This window comes from Tripterygium wilfordii, chromosome 10 (assembly GCF_013401445.1).
Source record: "Tripterygium wilfordii isolate XIE 37 chromosome 10, ASM1340144v1, whole genome shotgun sequence".
In the NCBI taxonomy this organism is placed as follows: Eukaryota; Viridiplantae; Streptophyta; class Magnoliopsida; order Celastrales; family Celastraceae; genus Tripterygium; species Tripterygium wilfordii.
In genome coordinates, this window is record NC_052241.1 from 10,553,709 (window position 1) to 10,573,763 (window position 20,055).

Consider the following 20,055-nt stretch of genomic DNA (forward strand, 5'->3'; position numbering starts at 1 on the left):
GAAAGTACTCAAGTGGACAATAGGGATACTCTGCCAGTACCAGATCTTATTATATGAAGAGAGAAAGTATATAGGTAATATTCTTCATTAGGTCAAAGATTTGGGTCCTTAATTTATAGGTCTAAAACACACAACTTGACCTGAACAAAACCATATTTTCTCTCTACAATATATATATATATATAGAGAGAGAGAGAGAAGTACACTATGTATCCCTTATTCTACCAAAATCCAATACTTCATTGAAAACCAACAACGGGTAGGGCTTTTGATTCTATTAACATTTCTAGGGTTCCTAAGTTTTTTTTTAAAAATTTTATTAATGGAAACAGAAGTTCATGTCTCAAAGTACTGCATCAGCAATCCAAAATTGAAAAATTCATGATCTTCACCAATTATATATATATGATCTGATCTCCTCATGAATGTCTCATGTAACCAAACGCCACCGACTGAAGGTCGTCAGTACTGCAGCCCTGGAAATTCCAGCTGTTTGTTTGCACGTCGATCGAATTCGAAGCCTCTTCGAAGCTATCAAACGTGGTATTGTCTTCTGGATTGACTGAATTCCCATAGTCTCCCATTGTGTTCACACCAAAAACTCCATTGTCATGGTTGTTGGTGAGGTTTGGAATATTGAATTGTGGCACCATGTTTGAACTAGTACTCTCCAGTTGCTGATGAAGCCAGCTTTGAACATCTTGTGTGTGGAAAAAAGCTTGTTTTCCATAGTATTTCTCATTAGGGTTTACGGCACCAGAGCCGTTGACAAATGTTCTAGCTGCTTGTTCCTTGAGAGATGCTAGTTGTGCTTGAAGATTCACAACCTAGAGAGTCCAAATTCCGTACAAAACATCAAATTCCGTACAAAATTAGGGTTTCAACAAAACCAATTATAAAACAGTGAGGACAATCAAAAAATTACCTGTTGTTGGAGAGCAAAGATATGTGAAACACAACCATAGATGGGATCTTGAACCCTAGCTTGAGCTTCATAGGAGATTGTTACGGCGGCTTCGCACCGATCACTCACAGGGAGATGAGCAAGCAACTTTGAGACATTGCTTGCACCAAAAACCTTGTGAATGGCAGCAAAGTGAGAAGCACCTTGTTCATGGCAGAAATAAGGTGCAAAAACACAACCTCTCACACATTTTCTTCTCAAGAACTTGCAAGCTCCACAAGGAGAACCAGATGAACCAGTCATCTTTGATTAATTGGTTAATTTGATCTCTTAGGGGTTTGTTTGTATTGTTTTGGCTATAGATAGGTAGAGCAATTAAGCAATGATGAACAAGTATATAAACACCAAAGGGAGAAGGGGGTGGATGAATTGTTAATTGCAATTGGTCCCCTAAATGGCCTGCATTTTTCATTATTTCCCCCTTTAAAAACAATCTTGTCCTAATATTTTTATTCCCTCACATGAGATTCCATCTTACATCCTTATACGACAAAAAAGAGCTAACTTAAACCAAACCCATTTGTATTTGTTTCTTGATTAATTTTATATACAACTAGATGGTTTTTTTCTCTCTTTTATTTATATATTTTGATGGCTCCATATATATATAATGTGATAATTGGAACAATATTTACTATTTATATTGTAAAGATTCCTAATTATCTAAAATATTTCATTGCATATGCAGTAATTTATATATATATATATGTATGTATATACGTGGTAGCAACTCCTGAACTAGCTAGCTAGGTAGTACTTACATACAAATCAAATGATCTAAAGCCATTCAATTCTCAATATATTAATGAATCGAACCTTCAGATCATGTGGTTATCAGGTTGGAAAATCCCAACATGTGCCTGACACTATGACACATTAATTATTAGTTACTAATTAATCAGAGCATAACATATATATTTATATATATATATAGTGATCAATAAGAGCTACTAATGCTCCTAGATTATAACCCTAAAATTATATAGAAATAACCCCCTAAACTACACCCTATTAACCAAACTAGCTAGCTATATTTCTTCCAACTTATATAAGTACTAGTGTAATTTTCATCATAATTAATTTACAGAAATAAATCTATCAATAATAAACCTAGTTTAAAAATATTTCTGTACATCAAAAACACCAAGGTTGTCTGAGGGGAATCTATTCATAGGACACATTTGGTGGAATTAACGTAATTTATTTTTTTATATTTACAGATAATTAAACATAATTAATGTCCAAAAAAAACACAAAAGGGATCAAAAAGATAGAGCACATTCCAAGAATGAAAGAAAACAAAAGATAGTGACACTGGAATAGTACACTTTGATGAACAAGGGAGAGGAACAAATGGGGTCTTCTCTATTACATATGATAATAGGAATTAATTACATACTAATTAAAAGTCATGAAGGCCATGGCTGTCGAGCATTAAACAGTACCATTGCATTAATTAATAATTAAAATAGTGATTAATTATTATCAATCACTTTCTTCTGTCACACATAGGCACCAACATGTAGACCTTGCCCTAATGTGGCACTGGCCCCACTTCCCACAACCTAATAATGACTTCCCAACTTCATTAAGATTGAAATTTAATTTAATATGATCTTAATATAAGCTAGTTGTATCTTAATACAAGCTTTTACATTCCTAGTTGATGGGGCAAAACCGTATGTACTCGGGATGTTCTTAGGCTTTGGCCCTACTTACCTCGTCGTTAGGTGGGAAATTTTCGTGCTCGCGGATTTGACTGTTTGAGTTTCGGTCCATATCGGATGTCCAAATGATGATAAATTTGCAACTTATTGTTATTGGTTAAAAAAGATGTGAGAGGAAAAACAGTCTATAATAAGAACAAAACCATTCTTATTGATAAGCCTAAGAAGAAAACCCTTAATTTACTTCCCAATCACAAGTCCATAATGCCACACATTTTCATTAGCTTACTTATAATAGAATGATGACAAGGCTAATCTATTGGTACAACACAATGGAGGGACACATGTGGATTAATTAGCTAATCACTTAACTAGAAAAATTGGTTTATGCATGGCATGGATCGACCTCATTTGGCAGCCAATATCTATCCCACCAATATTACTTTCTTTTTAAGTCGTGTACTTGTTGGCCACTTGAGCATGAAAAAGGAAGAAGAATGACCTTGGGGACAACAACAATGCAATTTTAATTTATTATGATTTTTAAATTAATTAATCATCAACTTTGGGCAATTATTATTTTAGTATAGGTTCATCTAATCTTAAAAGGAGCGCACTTCAACTGTTGATGTAGCCATAAGGATAACGTGTATTCCGTTGATACCCAAAGTTCGAATCCGATAAGTGTTAGAATTCTTTCACCTTCTTGTCTTGTAACAACAAAATCTTACCTATGAAAAGAAAAAAAAAATCACCTCGATAGATAGATACTACTTAATTAATTTGTTTGATTAATATGGAATATTATTTGATTAAACACTAAAAAGAATTCTTGAGAAGCCTTTTTGCATATCCAAGGCTCTTGAAAAAGGATACCCTACATTAGTAGCTCTACCTGATTACTGATCCCCACTTATAAAAAGAAACAAAAACAAAATTGAATTCCTTATTGATGATAAGACTTATAGATGTAGTTTCTTTTCTTCATTTTATAATAATTTCTTTTAATTAATAACACACAAACGTTTATGTTGTTAAGTTGTAGAGGTACAATTTAAAGGTTATATGTTCGAACCCCGAAAAATAGTCTCTCTGCATAATATACGAGAAAAATGTTGCATATATCTTGTATGTCTCTAATCCCGTCTACTACAATAACCTTGTGAGTAGTTTGCTAAAACATTAATAAGGCATTGCTACTATTAATTTAGGAGAAAGAAAAAGCACCGAGCCTTTTAGAAGGAATTAAACACAATCAATTTTGTATATAAACCTTTCTTAATGACTTTTATATTTAGAAAAATAAAAAGAAAAGGCTGGACCGACAAGAAAGGATTATGTACATTAAGTATTGCCAATTAAAATGTTATTGAATAAGTACAGATTCTTCATCACTTTTGTGTTCTCTATGGTGTCTAAAGGATGATTAGCGAAACTTAATTGTCATCAATTAGATAATTAAGCAGATCATACAGGTTATGTGTGTGTATGTCTTTTGTCGATACATGCAGATGCCCAAAACTACCATTACAAGCTGTACACACACACACACACATACATACACACACATATATATATTCAAATAATTATAAGTGCAAGACATGTTTTGTTTATATAGTCCGTACTTATACACCAACCTGTATTTTCACTAACAAAGTGATTAGTCATTAGAGAGAGCATCTGAATCAAATCTTCATTTCAGATTTCGCATGTTTTGCTGTCGTATTGCATGGCCAATCAGACTGAACATCTGCATACATACATACATACATACATACATACATATATATATATACATCTTAATGGGGTATTTTGTTTGTATTGAGTACATAACTGTACATATATAAATATGTATTGAGCTTTCATGGTAGACATTATTCTTTATACATAGAATATTTGAACCTTCTATTTTTTTTTATGAACAATTAGGGTTTATGTTTTTTTCTGGATTTGTTACGTTTGAACCAATCACTTGACTCCACTTTTTGTGATGAATGCTTTGAATTTGATGTGTCACCGATTCATCAAATAATTCTATAAACATGAATATTAATCAAAAGTTGCTTGTAGTTCATGCTTTGCTGGTAGATGTTTCTTCAACTTAATTTACTAATCAATTAATTTAAAATTAATTCAGACCTCCAAAATTGAGTTTAAAGGCAACGCGTAAAGTTTTTTTTTTTTTTTTTTTTGAAAGGCTTAAAGACACGATATATTCATATACTCAACTAAGGAGCAAAGAAATGGAGGCCTATAAGGCACTCGGGCCACCATACTGTTGGAATAAGTACAGCTCGAAAAGCGATAGGGAAACAAATAACAAAATATGTAAGAAAGACTTATTAAGTATTGAATTCAAAGTAATTAATTAATTACCTTGATCTACATCCATACAACTAATTAGTAACGCGTGACAATAGTTCATCACACCCCCCCCCCCCCTCATGTATAGCAAAACAATATAATTATTTAATGATGTTAATGATATTGGTTTTGGTTCATAAATAAAGATTTAATCAATCTTAACAATGGAGAATTCTTTTTTAAGGACAAAATCATGGGAGTTTAAGGCACAAAGCGGACAATAACTCTCTAGTCTCTATGATAATATCAACTACACCAAATGAGTTACACTAATCAATTCATTGAAAAATTGAACTCAAAATAAACAGTGGTGCTTCATATTTAAAAAATTTAAAGTAGTAAGAATTAATATTTAGGAAAGGGTTAAGGGTCATTACAATAAAAATCACAATAATAATTTTAATCGCAGACGTCCATTTTATTTGTTAATGTTAAGTATTCCACCTAATTTTTTACATTTGATAAACGAAATAGACGTATGTGATGACTATTGCAGGACCTTCGTCTCAGTTAGGAAGGGTGGTTTATAATTCGTCTGGATTGCGGTGCACGTGCCGACAAAAAAAAAAAACCACAATGCAAAGTCCTTTGATTATGATGTTGACACGCTGCACGAGTGACAAAATATTGTTTTATATTGCACACGATATGTGGGTCCCACTAGAATAGATGTACACGTGCCCTCCAGCTCTGAAAATGTTCAAAGTCTCCGTATATATCAAGTAAACTTTTGATCACCGAAAGATACTCAAGATTTCATTTTGGTTATCCAAATATAAAACGTTTCAAGTCGGTCACCCAAAAATTTTTTTTGCTACAATTTAGCCACTCGGGCAGATAATGGGGGTTCTGGGCAATCACACTTGCTAAGGTGTCACATTGACCATTAAATCCAACTCTTTTTGCTTATGTGGCTTGCCAAGGTGGAAATGAAAATGAAAAATAAATATATATTATCCAAATGGAAATATATTTTTTTAAAATAATAATAATACCTCATTTTTTTGTTCATAAATATATTTTTTAACAAATATAATAATTTGTCCATGAAATTGGGTCTTTGTCTTTGATCCATTGCAAGCTTGGACAATGCAGTTAATGCGAAATAGGGATTTTCGTTTTGCAGCTTTGGTGGATAGGTTCACCACATCTACAGATCAAAACTGACCCGACTATGCAAGAGGAGATGCCAACACCTTTATCTACTCTTGTTATATCAAGAAATCCAAATCTGGGTATTGTTAAATCTGGAGCTTCGTTGGAGATCTTGGTGGTGTCCTTGGAGATTTGGGGGGTGTTTGGCTGCAAGATCGGACATGGCACCGTGGTGGTGGTTACGGAGAGGGAGCGGTGGCGTTGGTGGGAGATTGAGGAGGGAGAGGGGCAGGAGGAGAATGAATAAAAGAAGGTGATGGTGAGCTCTGATTGTTGCTTAGGAGTTAGGACTAATGGGAAGAAAGATAAACTCTGATTGCAGAGGCGATGGCTGCAGCCTGCAGAGGTAGGTGGCGAGTGATGTGGTGAATTTAGGGTTTTTTTACATGGAGGAGAAGATGAGGTGGAATTTTGAATTATTTATTAAATTTAATTTTTTTAAAAGAATTACACATAATCACATTTTTTTTATAAGAAATTAATTTTTTGAATTTTAGATGCCACATGGCTCTTTGACTGCCCGAAAAGAGTTAAAACCTGCCCGAGTGACCAAAGGATAGCAAAAAAAATCTTTCAGTGATCAATTTGGAACGTTTGATCTTTGGATGACCAAAATGAAATTTTGACTATCTTTCAATGACCAAAAGTTTACTTAACCCATATAATCTTATACGATTTGTATGTAATTGTATGTAAATTCTATACACTTATACATGCTAATATCAACTTCCTTGTAATCACATTATTATAATAACATCAATCTCAAAAATATAATAATTATAGTATATACATATATATATAATATATATATATATATATATATATAACACTAAAGTTCCAGCTTCGAGGTTTTAATAGAAGAATAAATTATTAGCGTGACATAGTGGACAATGAACAGACTTACAAATTAAACTATGGTCAAATTAAACCTACAATTACTGCTCAACAGTCTTTTTATTTTATTACTTAATTTCGTTCGAAGAGTGTAATATATATATATATATATATATATATATATATATATATATATATATATATAATTTAAAATATAGAAGAAGAAAAAAATATATTTGACAACAATATTGGAGTTGGGAAATGATGCCGAAATGGGCCACTTTAGAGACTAGTCAAGCCGACACTGAGGTTGCACGTGGGGTCATTGCACGTGTGCTTCTGGTTCTGAATTATATTTTCACAAATATTATTCTCGGGTTTATTTATTTATTCCATCTCTTGTTCTCTCAATCTAGAAGAACCATATTTAGTCACGCAATTCAGTGATATATAAAATATAATTATATACAATTAAATATCCCTCAATGTGACCTATCTCTAATTGATACATAAACATATATAACACAAACATATAACAACTTGCCCGATAGTGTAGTTGGTAAATCTATTTGAGATCAAACTGTATATATGTACTCGGAGATATATGAGTTTGATTCCTACTAGGAGTCATACTCTTGTTGCCACGTGTTAGGTTTTAACCAAACTCACTCTATCGTTAAGGCTTAAGTAGGAAATTATTGTGCTCGCGGGCTGACAGTATGAATATAGACCCATGTCGGATGTCCAAAGAGTTAACACACTTGTATCGTGTCACTTTCGATTACCAAATTAAATATAACACAGACTATTCTTTTTAAAATTATATCATGTACCACGAGAATGTAACTCTGTAGCTCATTTGTTAGCTCGTTTAGCTAAGAATGGTAGTAGGAAAACAATTTGGAGGAATGGTTGTCCTCATGAGGCTGTTTCCTTGGTTGACAAGGAGCGCCCCATTGATGTATCTGTGGAGTTGCGTTAATGGACTTTCTTCTCAAAAAAAAGAATTAAAGCATGGTTTATTGTAGGTATTGTCCTCGACGATAATATCCAAGTGACATGGTGATGTAATTACTAATTAAGAAGTTTTACTTACTCTAGCCAGTTTGTTCAAACGTATACTTCAATCCCGACAATGTGAATGAGGACGAAATTGCAATTGCTTGATGATCCATAGACACTTCACTATCTTAATCTTCTAGTTTAATTGCTATAATCAGTTTAAATTTCAAATATGTACTTTGAATGGGGGGCAATTTTTCAAGTCCAAACCATAATCTAGGGACTTAATCAGTTATATATATATATATATATATATATATATATATATATGTAGTGACAAATATAGGGTATATATTTGTCAAATTTGGAAACTTGTAATCAAGACTTAATTCACATGGCTTAAAGACTTGATTTTTGGTATCATATAATACAGTCAAAGACACCTTGGTAAAAGCTAGATTAGTCTCAAGTCATTTGAAGGTTTAGTAGTAATAGCCTTGTGTTCACACGTTGGAATTTGACCGAACTTATCGTGTTTTTAGGTGAGAAAATTATGTACGTGCAGGTTTGACGTCCTGAGTTTAGACTCATATCGGATGTACAAAAGACAAACTTGTATGATATTGTTCTCGATTATCAAAAAAAATAATTTGAAGGATTATGAGTAATACCCTCGTAACCTCGCGTTGAATTTGACCCAACTGACCGAGTTATCAGAAGGGAACCTTCTGTGCATGCGGGCCTGATGGCCAGAGTTTAGACCCGTATCGGATATCCAAATGACAAGCTTGTATGATGTCGTTCTCGTAAAAAAAAAAAAGTAATTTGAAGGACCAATTGACCAAATTAAGCATTCATGGTCCTACAATCTTTGTCTCAGTGTGTGTTGATAAGAAAGTCTAGTTAGGTATAGTTTACATTCAAAGTTGGCAGTTTTCTTCATGACTTGGAAACCCTTTTGGTCTTCTTGCCTCTTGAGGATAACAGGAAGACCCACCAAAACAGCACAAAAGACCATCTTTTTTTCTCAATGTGTTACACTGAAGCAACACGTCTAGACATTTCAATATTTCATGGATTTGTCTATCATTTCTTTTGAACACTATTACTTTCTTCCGACCAAGAAATACTTATTCATAAGCACCCAAAAAGAGAATACAAATCTCTGTTAATTTATACCAATGATGGGTCTGGTGTGCTTCACAAAGTGTTGTCCATCTCTTGTAATTGATTTAAGAATCTATAATTAATGTTATATTTAGTAATTCAAGACTCTCACACACATTTTTTTTAATAACCGAGAACGACATCATACAAGTTTACTCTTTGGACATTTGATATGGCCTAAACTAGGACCGTCAGACCTACGTGCACAAAAGTTTCCCACTTGACAATAGGGTCTAGCGCGTGACACAAAGATATTGTTCCCAATGAAAATCGAACTCAAGACCTCCCAAACCTAGACAAGTTGAGTACTAGTACATTGTATGTCCGTTCATGTATATATATATATAACAAGATTCCAATTCACGTGTGATAGGTCAATTGCTTCTAAAGAAAGAAAAAAGTAATGAAGTTGAATGGCTCCATGTTTTGCTCTAAAGTTGCATCACCCGCTTCACATCAATGATCGACAATGCTTACCAAGTATGTATTGTTATAGACTAATTAGTGGACAAAATAACATTCCCCAAAAGAGCACGTTTGATTAAAATTTGAAGATGAATTCATCTTCTTTCAATACAATACTTCCAAAAGTTGAGTCAATATGACTTCCAATTGTTGTTCAATTTGATGGAGACAATATGACTTCCAATTGGTTAATATAATTTTTGAACACCAAAAGATGTCTAAAATATCAATTTAGTCCCCGAAAGATTAAATGTTTCAAGTTAGTAACCCAAAATTGAAAATTGTTCCAGATTAGTAACTCAGGTAGAATTTGAGGATTTCAGTCATTCAACACGCTGATGTGTCGAGTTGACCGTATGGAACTGTTAATATGGGACAATGTGGCGTCACGACATCACAACTGTATGTACCCGCTAAGCTTTGGTCTAATTTACCATATGGTCAGGTGGGAAATATATGTGTGCGTGAATCTGACGATCCTAGTTTAGACACATATCAAATGCCCAAAGAACAAATTTGTAAGGTATCGTTCTCAGTCACCAAAAAAATTTTTAAAAATGATTTGGTACAAGTGTACAACCATATGAACATCAAATGGAAGAGATCCACGAAAAAGACATTGTTTTTTTGCTTAAGCTTTAGTACAGATTAGGGATTTGATTGATGCTCGTTAATTATGGTTTTTTATGCTTTTTCTTGGATGCTATGAACCCTAGGGTGGGCTTGGTCTAGGGCTAGCTTCAATTTGTAGCCCAATTCTTTATTGGTCTACCTTTTTAGGGTCGGTAATGGTGGGGACCTCGGTCATTATTTGCATAAATCTAAAGTTCTAAAGAAGGCTTCCACTTTGACAATTTTGATTTTGAGATGACCAAACACTAACTAGACTTCTAAGTAAAATTCTTTCAGGTCTTCTTCTACGCACAGAATGGCTCGAGTTTAATCCCATATCAGATGTTCAAAGCAAATTTTTATTATGTCATTTTCGGTTATAAAAAAGAAGTTATTAAAAAAGTAGTTGTGCTGAAGATGATAATATGATGCTTAAATTGCCATGGAAAACCTTTACAATATGGAAAGGAAGATTGTAATACAATGTGCATGAAATGAAAGCAATCTCATTCATCTGAAAATGGCTTCATCTGTTGACCCGGGCAAACCTTTCAGTACATCTCTTAGGGCATAGTAATGGCTGTCACATTTGTGGTCTGATATTATGTTGCTTGAGAGCACTATTCTCTGGAAATGTTCACCAGGTTGCCTCTTCCAGAGTGTGAAAAACTCTATTGCCCTGCCATTGGTGTTGCTGGAAGTAATGTCAAGATTTCTCTTTAAGTAGTAAACTGTGCCTGGAACAAATAACTCCTCCGGCACCACACCGGCAGCTTCATCTTTGGGGACCATTACATTGTTGTCTTCTTTAGAGGTCAAAGGGACAACAGGAACAGCAGTTAGTTCCTTCTTCAAGGGATCATCTGTCAAAGACATCATCAGAGAGGCAAATTACATTCATTTATTGAGTCTGCAGGTAGTGGAATTCTAACATGAGCATCAAATCTCTCTGTTCAAGACAATCATGAACAAAAAACTGCAGATGAAAGTTGTCTTCAGAGGAATTCTAAAACTGCTATCAATGTAAAAAATAGCACATTATGTTCTTTTAAATACATATGAGAGGAGAAAACTAATCTTGTTGGAACTTCAGAGAGAGAACGCACATATATCTCTCATATTCTTGATTCAAGAATAATTAGGTTCTAAATCACTATGGCTGGTTGCAGACTATACCAGGTCGTCAAATAAGCATGCCGGAGAACAGAGTTATTTAAGCTTCCAAAAATAACAATAGGCATGCTTGGGCGGAGAGGGTGAGCTTACCAGAAGAAGTATTGTTATTTCTGAACTTCGCATAATCAGCAAGTTTACGAGCAACATCTTGTACAGAAGACACAACCTGCTTTGCATTTGTGACCAAATCTATGACACTTCTCCAGTCCTCCTTCTCTACTACGCTCATCCTGTTATTAAAGGAAAAACAAGGAAAACATTTTCCATTATCACGAGGACAATGTGTAGAGATGGTAGCACCAGACGGCAAACAACGGAAAAGAGAATCGATGTGGATTCCAATTGATTTCTCTAATGAATTTACATAACCCATCCGAAACTATTTGGGACCAAAACCTTGATGACGATCTAGCCATTGTGTCGCACTTCAGTTGATACTAATGGTGACTGGTGAGTGGATATTAACTTCATGTCATTCAAAATGAAGGCTGTGCTTGACAAGCAATAACAAAACATGTTTTTTCGCTGCCTTTAACAAGTTGCGAGTAGCATAGAAAAGTGAGGACTTCAGAGGTATAGGGTGAAATTACATTGTAAAGATATAGTAGATCCAGGAAAGGGGAAAGAAACATAAGGGAGGATGCCATTCTAAGCCATGACAAAAACCATAGGCTGCCAACTAAATTGTGTGAATTTAACTCTCAATAATGATTCCCCTTATTGTAACTCTAAAAGTTAGACCCAGATCACCTCTCCAAGTACCCCATTTAAGGAGGACTGGCATTCGACAAGGGGTGTCCAAGGGTGAGTACTTTCTGGCTTTGAACTTACCCATAGTTGTGCAAACATGATATGGACCATCACATAAACAAACTTACTTTTGCAGAAACTAAACAAATTAGTTAGGCTCCAGTGATTTCATTGGTTTTGAAAACTTACAAAAAACGATAAATAGAAATACCTTAACCGCTTCAAATTGATCATGCAAACATGTATATTTTTATGATTTAATCAAGATGCAAACACTTTGTTTCAAGTTCATTGTGTTTCATTAACCCAAACCCAGCTTAATGCAAATGGATCTTACTTCTGATTAGGTTCCAAAATCCTCACTCTTTTCTGTAGTTAAAATTCTAAATTTATGCAACAACCATGAACTTCTAACCAAATTGGCAAAATCAAAATGGCCAATTATGCACTTGCACACTAAAGTAACATCAATTATCCCTAATTCTTCTTTCTTCTGAAAAATAAAATGTTTTTACCCTTGAAAGTTGAAACCACTTGTGCCATTTAATCGAGCAATTTTTTTTTCAGCAGATTCAGAGAGTGAATAGGCCACATTAAACTTACCAATCAGTTTGAAGGATTTCACTCCTCAGCCTGGCTAGAGAAGCGGCACTTAACCTGGGTACAATATCATCCTGCATGAGAGAGAAAATGATAAACAATAAAAATTAATAAGAGGCAAGTAATACCATGTATATCAAAAAAATAAAGACTACTATATCACTTTTTGTTGAAGAAAGTATACAGAAAATGCTAGTTAACAACATTTCTCACAAAAAATAATCAAATGCATCTCCTCACCTGCATTACCACAGTTGTAACAAAACCAGAGCAGTTTTCAGCAAGCTCTCTAGAAACACAAGGTGGAGTTGCATATCCAACAGCAGTAACAATGTCAGGGCTAAAGCCTAGCTCTTTAGATGACTTTTGACGAAGCATTATTGCAAGTAAAGAAGCTGTGGCACCTCCAAGAGAATGGCCCACTAATCTCAACCTAAATCCCTGTAGATGAATCATTCTCACGCCCTCACTACAAAAGCAGGAACATTGTACTTGGAAAATAAATCAAGAACTTGAGGGGAAAAAAAAGAAGAAGCACGAGACACAACTACAAGATATAGATAAAACTAAGTTTTATGACCTTGTATTTCTCTAAGTACTTTTTCAAGGTTCCAATCTCATGAGTAAGAAACCAACGAGCTGCTTCAGCTGTGCCGAAGTGGGTTGAATAGCCTTCAAACGTGACCTCTCCATCACTTGAAGAAACAATGTCAGTAATAAGGTCATAAGCAGTATGAGTTCCACGGATGCCAAGAATCACGAATTTCTTTCGATGATCAATCCCTATATAATAGCCAGGCCTCATCACGCTAGAATTTTTTACAAATTTCAAGATATTGTTCTCTCGAAGCATGGTATTCCTTGCAAGAGCTGAAGCATCATTCTTGTAACAACCTTTTGCCAACTCAATGTGATAGATAAGATCATGGACCTAAATCACAAGGCATTGCATTATATAAGTCCTGGGCTTTGTGTAAAGAGCAAAAACCAGCATAAATAGTATGAACAAGTAATCAAGTACTCATGTGCGCTGCCAGCAGAAAAAGAAATATTCTGCTGTGTGCACCAAAGATTCTCGGTAGCAAGGGTTTAGTAATTACTATTGCATCTGAAAATATCTGAACGCCCTTAACATCTTCAAATGGGTTTAAAGATGCCTGACGTAGATATATAAGAAATAGCCCAATGGTAAGATCACTCAAGCTCCAACCCTCGATCCCGGTCTTACTGCGTTGAATGGTTGCAATGATCTCTACAAGAGATCGACTGCTAGGAGGAGGTCTGTTTCCTACTCCATTTCCTACAAATTAGAATTCTGAATGAGCCTCCATGACGACAATGGCAATTGGAAGACAATATAAAAGAAAGAGGACCCCCTCTAGATGAAAAACGCGATGGCAGGAAGAAAAGGAATATTCTGATGGAAAATAGATCAGTTAGGTCATATATATTACATGCCTAGCAATAGTTTCAAAGGAGACGAGGTAACATCAAACAACGACTCCACAGGATTATTTTAGTCGGGAATCCAAAAAAGCTTACGGGATGATCCTACTGAACTAGAATAAGACATGACTTCAAACAAACAGACCTGTAGTCACAGCCCACCTACACAATTGCAGGGCTGGTTCAAGGGCTTTTGAGACCCAATCTAAATCTAACCTCCACTTGCTATCTCCGAGCTCTTTTTCACCAGAACTGTATTTGCCGAGTCTAGATTCATAGTTCGCTGTTTTCTCAACTTTACTCCTTGAAGAATCTCGTGGTGCATCTTTCAGCACATCTCCTTCCACCTTTTCTCCGTTTGGAAATTGTGAATGACACCGATTAAGCACACCATATACAAATTTTTGATAAAATTCTCGTCTCTTGAGCAACTTTTCAGCATGATCTGCGATGTAATAATAGAAAAATAGATAGCAACGATACTTAAATAAACAAACAATGCGTCATTCTTCTACCACCGAATATCATACCCTAGAAGATAACATTTTCATCAATTATAGTAAGCTGTGCTGTTAGATCAAAAGCATATAAACGAAGCAGGTTTTTGAGCATGACTTTTTAAAATCTTTGTCTCAGTCTTATGAAAGCCAGTAGTTCTCCAGGTTTGTTGTATCAACTGTTCACTACATTTCTTCATTGTATTACTTCTTGCTATCTGTTGAGTTATGTCTTCTTAAAGAAGTTATTCGCCTTTTCCATAAGAATACTACAGCTTCCAATTCTTCAAATGGAGCACAAAATTAACTAATAAACCCTAAATTTAATTTCAAACATTCAGCGGTAATGAGAACAAAATGACCAAATCCAAGCCAATGATAATAGAACTGAAAAAAATACGACAACAGATTCAATTTACACAAATTATCAAATGAAGGAGACGAAGTTGAAGCATTTGCTTACAGATATTCTGGAAAAAGGACTTGAAGGGTTGAATGGCCATTTTCGCGGGTCATCTAGTGAAGAGTTCGACTGCGGACACGGCGTTTTGTCGAAGACGGTGATGATTTGATTTGATAATGAGGCGGTGAACAGTTATCGGAATGCGAGACACATGGCACTGCGTTGGTCGTGGATTATCGAGGCGCGGAAACTGGGGAGCAGCAGTGATACCAGGAAAGAAGATGGAGGAAAGGATAATATCGAGAATACATCCAGTTCGCAGGGTACGCAAGTCATTTTCTTTATTCTGACTCAGTTGGGCCAGACTCAGTTTCTGGCTTTTTTGGGTTGGGCCGTATCCAGAATCTCAAGCCCTTTACAACGATGGTCGTTAATATATTTCCAGAAATATTAAGGGTTTTTTTTCTAACGTCACACTGCCAACCGCTTTATAAAACGATCAGTACGTTAGGGTTTCTGGATCCGAAAAGCTTGCCTTCGCCGGTCTGTCACTCGCTCGAGTACGCCGTCTTTCCTTAACACTCTGATCTATTACTCAGTTAGTTGATGATTTTCTCTTGTTTTTTGATTAATTGCGGTGGTGGAGGATGATATGATGAGGAAATGTTTCCCTATTGGTTTGATTGCCGAGATGATGGCGTCGACCTTGTTATTAGCTCTATCTGATCTTCCTCTTCACTGTTACACAATGTGATTGATCTTAGTTTTTTTCTAATGTAAATTATCAAGATTTCATTGTTGAATTTCTGAAAGCTGTTTGTTTGAGAATGGGATGATGATCGATATCGTTTCCCTATTGGTTTGATTGCCTGCATGATGGCACATTTCTATCAGGTCTATCTGACCATTCTCTTAAAGCAACTTCATTATTTTTCAGTCTAACCCATGTGATAATCACTACTCCTAGATTTTAAAATGTATACTGTTTGCAGGAAGAGAGAAGGATTATGGCGTTGAAGGCGGCGGTGCCATTTTGGAGGGCAGCGGAGATGACTTACTGGATTCACCTGGTGAGGAAATAGGGGTAGTTTATGAAATTTGCTTCATAACCTAATCTGCTGTATTTGTCTGGTTTTATTTTTAAGCCAATCCAAGTCAATGAGCGTCTCCAAATGCACAAAATCTATTTTAACTAACCATAATCGCTTCTCAGTTCCAAACCCACTTGAACAATCTGAGAAACCCACTTTAAGGCACACCATAGTCAGTCTATTGAAGAGATGTTCAAAGCCAAGAGAGCTGGAATCTGTTTATGCAACCATGATTAAATCCAATTCAGATCAAGATTGTTTCCTAATTAACCAATTTATCTCTGCTTGTTCAACATCAAACAACATAGGTGATGCAATTTTAGCATTTACCCACATTGAAAGTCCCAATGTTTTTGTCTATAACGCGCTTATTAGAGGCCTTGTTCACTGTTGGCGTACAATTCAAGCTCTTCAGGTGTATGTGCGCATGTTGAGAGCTAAAGTACTGCCAACAAGTTATACATTTTCGTCATTGGTTAAAGCTTGTAGCCTACTAACTGATCTGGGTTTTGGAGAAGGTGGTCACTGCCATATTTTGAAATATGGTTATGAGTCACATGTTTTTGTGCAAACTGCTTTGATTGATTTTTATTCCAATATGGGGAAGATAGTTGAAGCGAAGAGAGTGTTTGATAAAATGCCTAAAAGAGATGTTTTTGCATGGACTACAATGGTCTCTGCTCACATTCGGCTAGGGGATTTAAGTTCTGCGAGGAGGTTGTTTGATGCAATGCATGAAAAAAATATTGCTACTTGGAATGCTATGATTGATGGATATTCCAGAGTGGGAAATTTGGAGTCTGCAGAGTCGTTGTTTAGAGTGATGTCGAAAAGGGATCTGATTTCTTGGACAACAATGATCAATTGTTATTCACAGAACAAACAGTTCAGAGAAGCATTGGCTGTTTTCAATGAGATGCAGGCCAATGGGATTAGCCCTGATGAAGTGACAATGGCAACGGTTATTTCTGCTTGCGCCCACCTTGGTGCACTTGACTTGGGCAATGAAATACACCTTTATGTGATGCAAAATGGTTTTGATCTTGATGTTTATATTGGGTCTTCATTGATTGATATGTATGCAAAGTGTGGGAATCTAAATAAGTCCCTTTTGGTCTTTTACAAACTACGAGAGAAGAATCTCTTCTGTTGGAATTCAGTGATTGATGGGCTTGCAGTTCATGGGCAGGCAGAAGAAGCACTGGCAATGTTTAAGAGGATGGAAAGGGAGAAAGTCACGCCAAATGGGGTTACTTTTATTAGTGTCCTCAGTGCCTGCAATCATGCAGGTCTTGTTGAAGAGGGCCGTAAAAGGTTTCTTAGCATGACTTCTGATTATTCTATTCCTCCTCAAGTTGAACATTATGGATGCATGGTTGACCTCTTAGGAAAAGCTGGGTTAATAGAAGATGCTTTAGAATTAATTAGAACCATGAAATTTGAACCAAATTCTGTTATTTGGGGTGCCTTGTTAGGTGGGTGTAAGCTTCACCGGAATTTGGAGATTGCTCAGATTGCTGTTAATAAATTGTTGGTTCTGGAGCCAAACAATAGTGGGTATTACACACTTTTGGTTAACATGTATGCTGAAGTTAATCAATGGGGTCAAGTTGGTAAGCTCAGGGCCACAATGAAGGAACTAGGGATAGAAAAAACATGTCCTGGGTCAAGCTGGATTGAAATGGACAAGAAAGTTCACGAGTTCTCAGCATCCGATCAATCCCATCCATCTTCCGACGATATTAACGTGTTGCTTGCCGGATTAGACGGGCAAATGAAGCTAGCTGATGGTGTACTTGAACTTAGATCTATTTTGTAGCACTTTGGCCTCACTCTTGAGGGAGAGGAAACAAAAGATGTATGTTGACACAATTGGAGTAAGCATTAACTCCCGTCATATATGCGATTGTTGCTTAAATGACAAATCTTTGTATCAGACAGCCCCAATAGGAGAGTTTTTGCAGCTGAGCCTGGCCATCCAAGAGGCGGTAACTTGGTTGAACAATGGTGAGTTAAAACTTGTCTGTCATTGCTTCTTTTCAATTCTTGCTTGATTATGTGGATCCATATAAATTATTTTCTCTCTGGTTTCTAGCATATGAACCTCCATGTTCATAATTTCTTTCTGGTTTGTTGTACATTAACACCGTATGAATCACATTTCACTGGCATCTTGACTCCATAATCCATATAGTATAATGGTATTGGCAGGAAGTTTCTTTTTTTTTTGTGCAACTTCTAAATAAAAGTAGTTTGATCAACTTCTTTAATCATATTGGTTGCACCATTTGCGTGAATTCCTGTTGCTTCACCTTGCATGAAAATTTTTCTATGGAAAGTAGAGGTAAGTATGAGCCTACTTGCCAATCTCCTGTGCCAATATACTCATGCATGTAGCCAGTGGGTGTGTGCCTAATTTTCTTGATTTTTGGAGGGGGCGTAATGGCTCACCGGTTCCGAAATTTTCAGTGATTGGGTCTAGGGTACGATTGCCATTCTTTTGCTTCTCATATCGGCAGACTGGTAACATTGGTTTATTGAACACGGCCTGGATTAAGAGTCCTTGGAAACCATATGTATTCATTAGATGATTGCCATTAGGCTCTTGCTTCTTCTATCATCATTGGGCGCATCTTTGTAGACCCATTGGGCCAATAAGGGTGCTTCTCTCCAATCAACCACCGATATATAGAGAAACTATTGTTCAATAATACATGACCTACTACATGTCTAAAGAAATCGGCAATCCAAGCCTGGCTTAGTTTAAAGCTCGGTAAGCACTTCCTAGGAGCAAATCATTGTCCTCTATGAAACAATACTAATTAGACAGTTCAAGGAGGATGACTTGTCTTCACTCCTGGAGAATTTGTCTCTCATAGCTCGGATTGGGAATGATCAATCAGAAAGTACTCTATAATAAGCCATTTGACTTTCAATTCCTTTTAAGATTTTTGAGTTATTGTTGTATTGCAGAGCAGCACTGACAGACAGAATATGGCAGACACATGATTGAACTGCAGAATACATGATCTGCAGTCTGCACTACTATCGGAGGCTCTGGGACTTGGCGCTATCACCCAGCAACCTTGGCGCTTGGCTCACTCAAACATACGGATCCTGATTTTATGACTATACTTTTGCAGGGCAATGCTGGTGGTCTTCAAGTTCTCCATCAAAATATGTAGGTTGATGGTGTCTCCTGTTCAAGGAGCTCTAACAGTCAACATGGGTGACTTGATGCAGGTAGCAAGACAACAAACTAAATGCACATCTAACTATAATTAATTATCTCATACACATTATATGATATTAACTCTCCCTATGCCCTTTTGTTTTTGTAGCTCATCACTGATGATAAATTCAGAAGTGTGGAACACAGAGTTCTTGTAGACAGACCAGCTTCAGAGTGTCGGTTACTTCTTCTATCCTTATTCAACACTCTTAACAAACCCTTTGGGCCTATAAAGGAGCTTCTATTTGACCAAGAACCGATATACATTACCTACTTCTGGTCTAATGGAGAACCTGGCAATCCATGGCTGCCACTTCTTAAAGTAGTAAGCGCTGGCGAGCCGGATTGAGTGATGGAGCCTAGTGAAACATTCTCAGAACCTAAAATTCGTAAACAACTTGCAGCTTAGATGCATGGCAAAGGATCAATAAAATTGTTGTCGTCTAAATTCTCAGAACCTATATGTACCTCTTATATTTTTGTCATATGGTCCATCTTTTCTCTGTCTAAATGAATTAAGTTATAGTAATATTCCTCAGATATTTGTTGATGACAAGAAAAAAGATCCACAATTTGCCAGTGAAGAATTTCATGAACCTATGAGTAGCTGGTTCTTAGAAAAATAACAGA

General features: G+C 35.9%; 3 protein-coding genes and 2 non-coding genes across 9 annotated transcripts; 3 read left to right on the forward strand and 2 right to left on the reverse strand.

Annotated features, from left to right (window-relative positions):
* Window positions 1–419: 419 nt before the first annotated feature.
* On the reverse strand, window positions 420–1,207 carry LOC120006856 (LOB domain-containing protein 29-like). Its single transcript, XM_038856964.1, has 2 exons — window positions 926–1,207; window positions 420–827 (listed from the first exon to the last, which is right to left on the reverse strand). Exons 1-2 carry the CDS (start codon window positions 1,205–1,207, stop codon window positions 420–422), a joined length of 690 nt encoding a protein of 229 aa, XP_038712892.1.
* A 9,435-nt stretch (window positions 1,208–10,642) lies between these two features.
* Window positions 10,643–15,398, reverse strand: LOC120007006. Its single transcript, XM_038857146.1, has 8 exons — window positions 15,163–15,398; window positions 14,348–14,647; window positions 13,857–14,056; window positions 13,337–13,687; window positions 12,997–13,197; window positions 12,760–12,830; window positions 11,497–11,636; window positions 10,643–11,093 (listed from the first exon to the last, which is right to left on the reverse strand). Exons 1-8 carry the CDS (start codon window positions 15,200–15,202, stop codon window positions 10,741–10,743), a joined length of 1,656 nt encoding a protein of 551 aa, XP_038713074.1. The 5' UTR covers window positions 15,203–15,398; the 3' UTR covers window positions 10,643–10,740.
* Window positions 15,399–15,569: 171 nt separating this feature from the next.
* Window positions 15,570–19,954, forward strand: LOC120007454 (pentatricopeptide repeat-containing protein At1g06143). Of its 5 annotated transcripts, none has more exons than XM_038857690.1 (4): window positions 15,570–15,662; window positions 16,095–16,172; window positions 16,609–19,436; window positions 19,535–19,954. In XM_038857690.1, exons 2-3 carry the CDS (start codon window positions 16,110–16,112, stop codon window positions 18,010–18,012), a joined length of 1,467 nt encoding a protein of 488 aa, XP_038713618.1. In that variant the 5' UTR covers window positions 15,570–15,662; window positions 16,095–16,109; the 3' UTR covers window positions 18,013–19,436; window positions 19,535–19,954. The 5 variants fall into 5 exon arrangements, with proteins under 5 accessions (XP_038713618.1, XP_038713615.1, XP_038713616.1 ...); XM_038857687.1 differs by having other exon boundaries at window positions 15,592–15,662; window positions 16,095–18,200; window positions 19,167–19,436; XM_038857688.1 differs by having other exon boundaries at window positions 15,592–15,662; window positions 16,095–18,200; window positions 19,337–19,436.
* Window positions 15,748–15,834, forward strand: LOC120008336. The gene has a single exon (XR_005470455.1). It is a non-coding gene; the product is annotated as a small nucleolar RNA Z102/R77 (small nucleolar RNA).
* On the forward strand, window positions 15,928–16,012 carry LOC120008337. Its single transcript, XR_005470456.1, has one exon. It is a non-coding gene; the product is annotated as a small nucleolar RNA Z102/R77 (small nucleolar RNA).
* Window positions 19,955–20,055: the final 101 nt, after the last annotated feature.

Coding starts and splice junctions, on each gene's coding strand:
- LOC120006856 (XM_038856964.1), bottom strand. CDS start 1,207: ATGACTGGTTCATCTGGTTCTCCTTGTGGAGCTTGCAAGTTCTTGAGA. Junction 828..925: donor TCTTTGCTCTCCAACAACAG/GTAATTTTTTGA, acceptor TGGACTCTCTAG/GTTGTGAATCTTCAAGCACA.
- LOC120007006 (XM_038857146.1), bottom strand. CDS start 15,202: ATGGCCATTCAACCCTTCAAGTCCTTTTTCCAGAATATCT. Junction 14,648..15,162: donor GTCCTTTTTCCAGAATATCT/GTAAGCAAATGC, acceptor ATTACATCGCAG/ATCATGCTGAAAAGTTGCTC. Junction 13,198..13,336: donor AGTACTTAGAGAAATACAAG/GTCATAAAACTT, acceptor ATTCATCTACAG/GGATTTAGGTTGAGATTAGT.
- LOC120007454 (XM_038857686.1), top strand. CDS start 16,261: ATGAGCGTCTCCAAATGCACAAAATCTATTTTAACTAACCATAATCGC.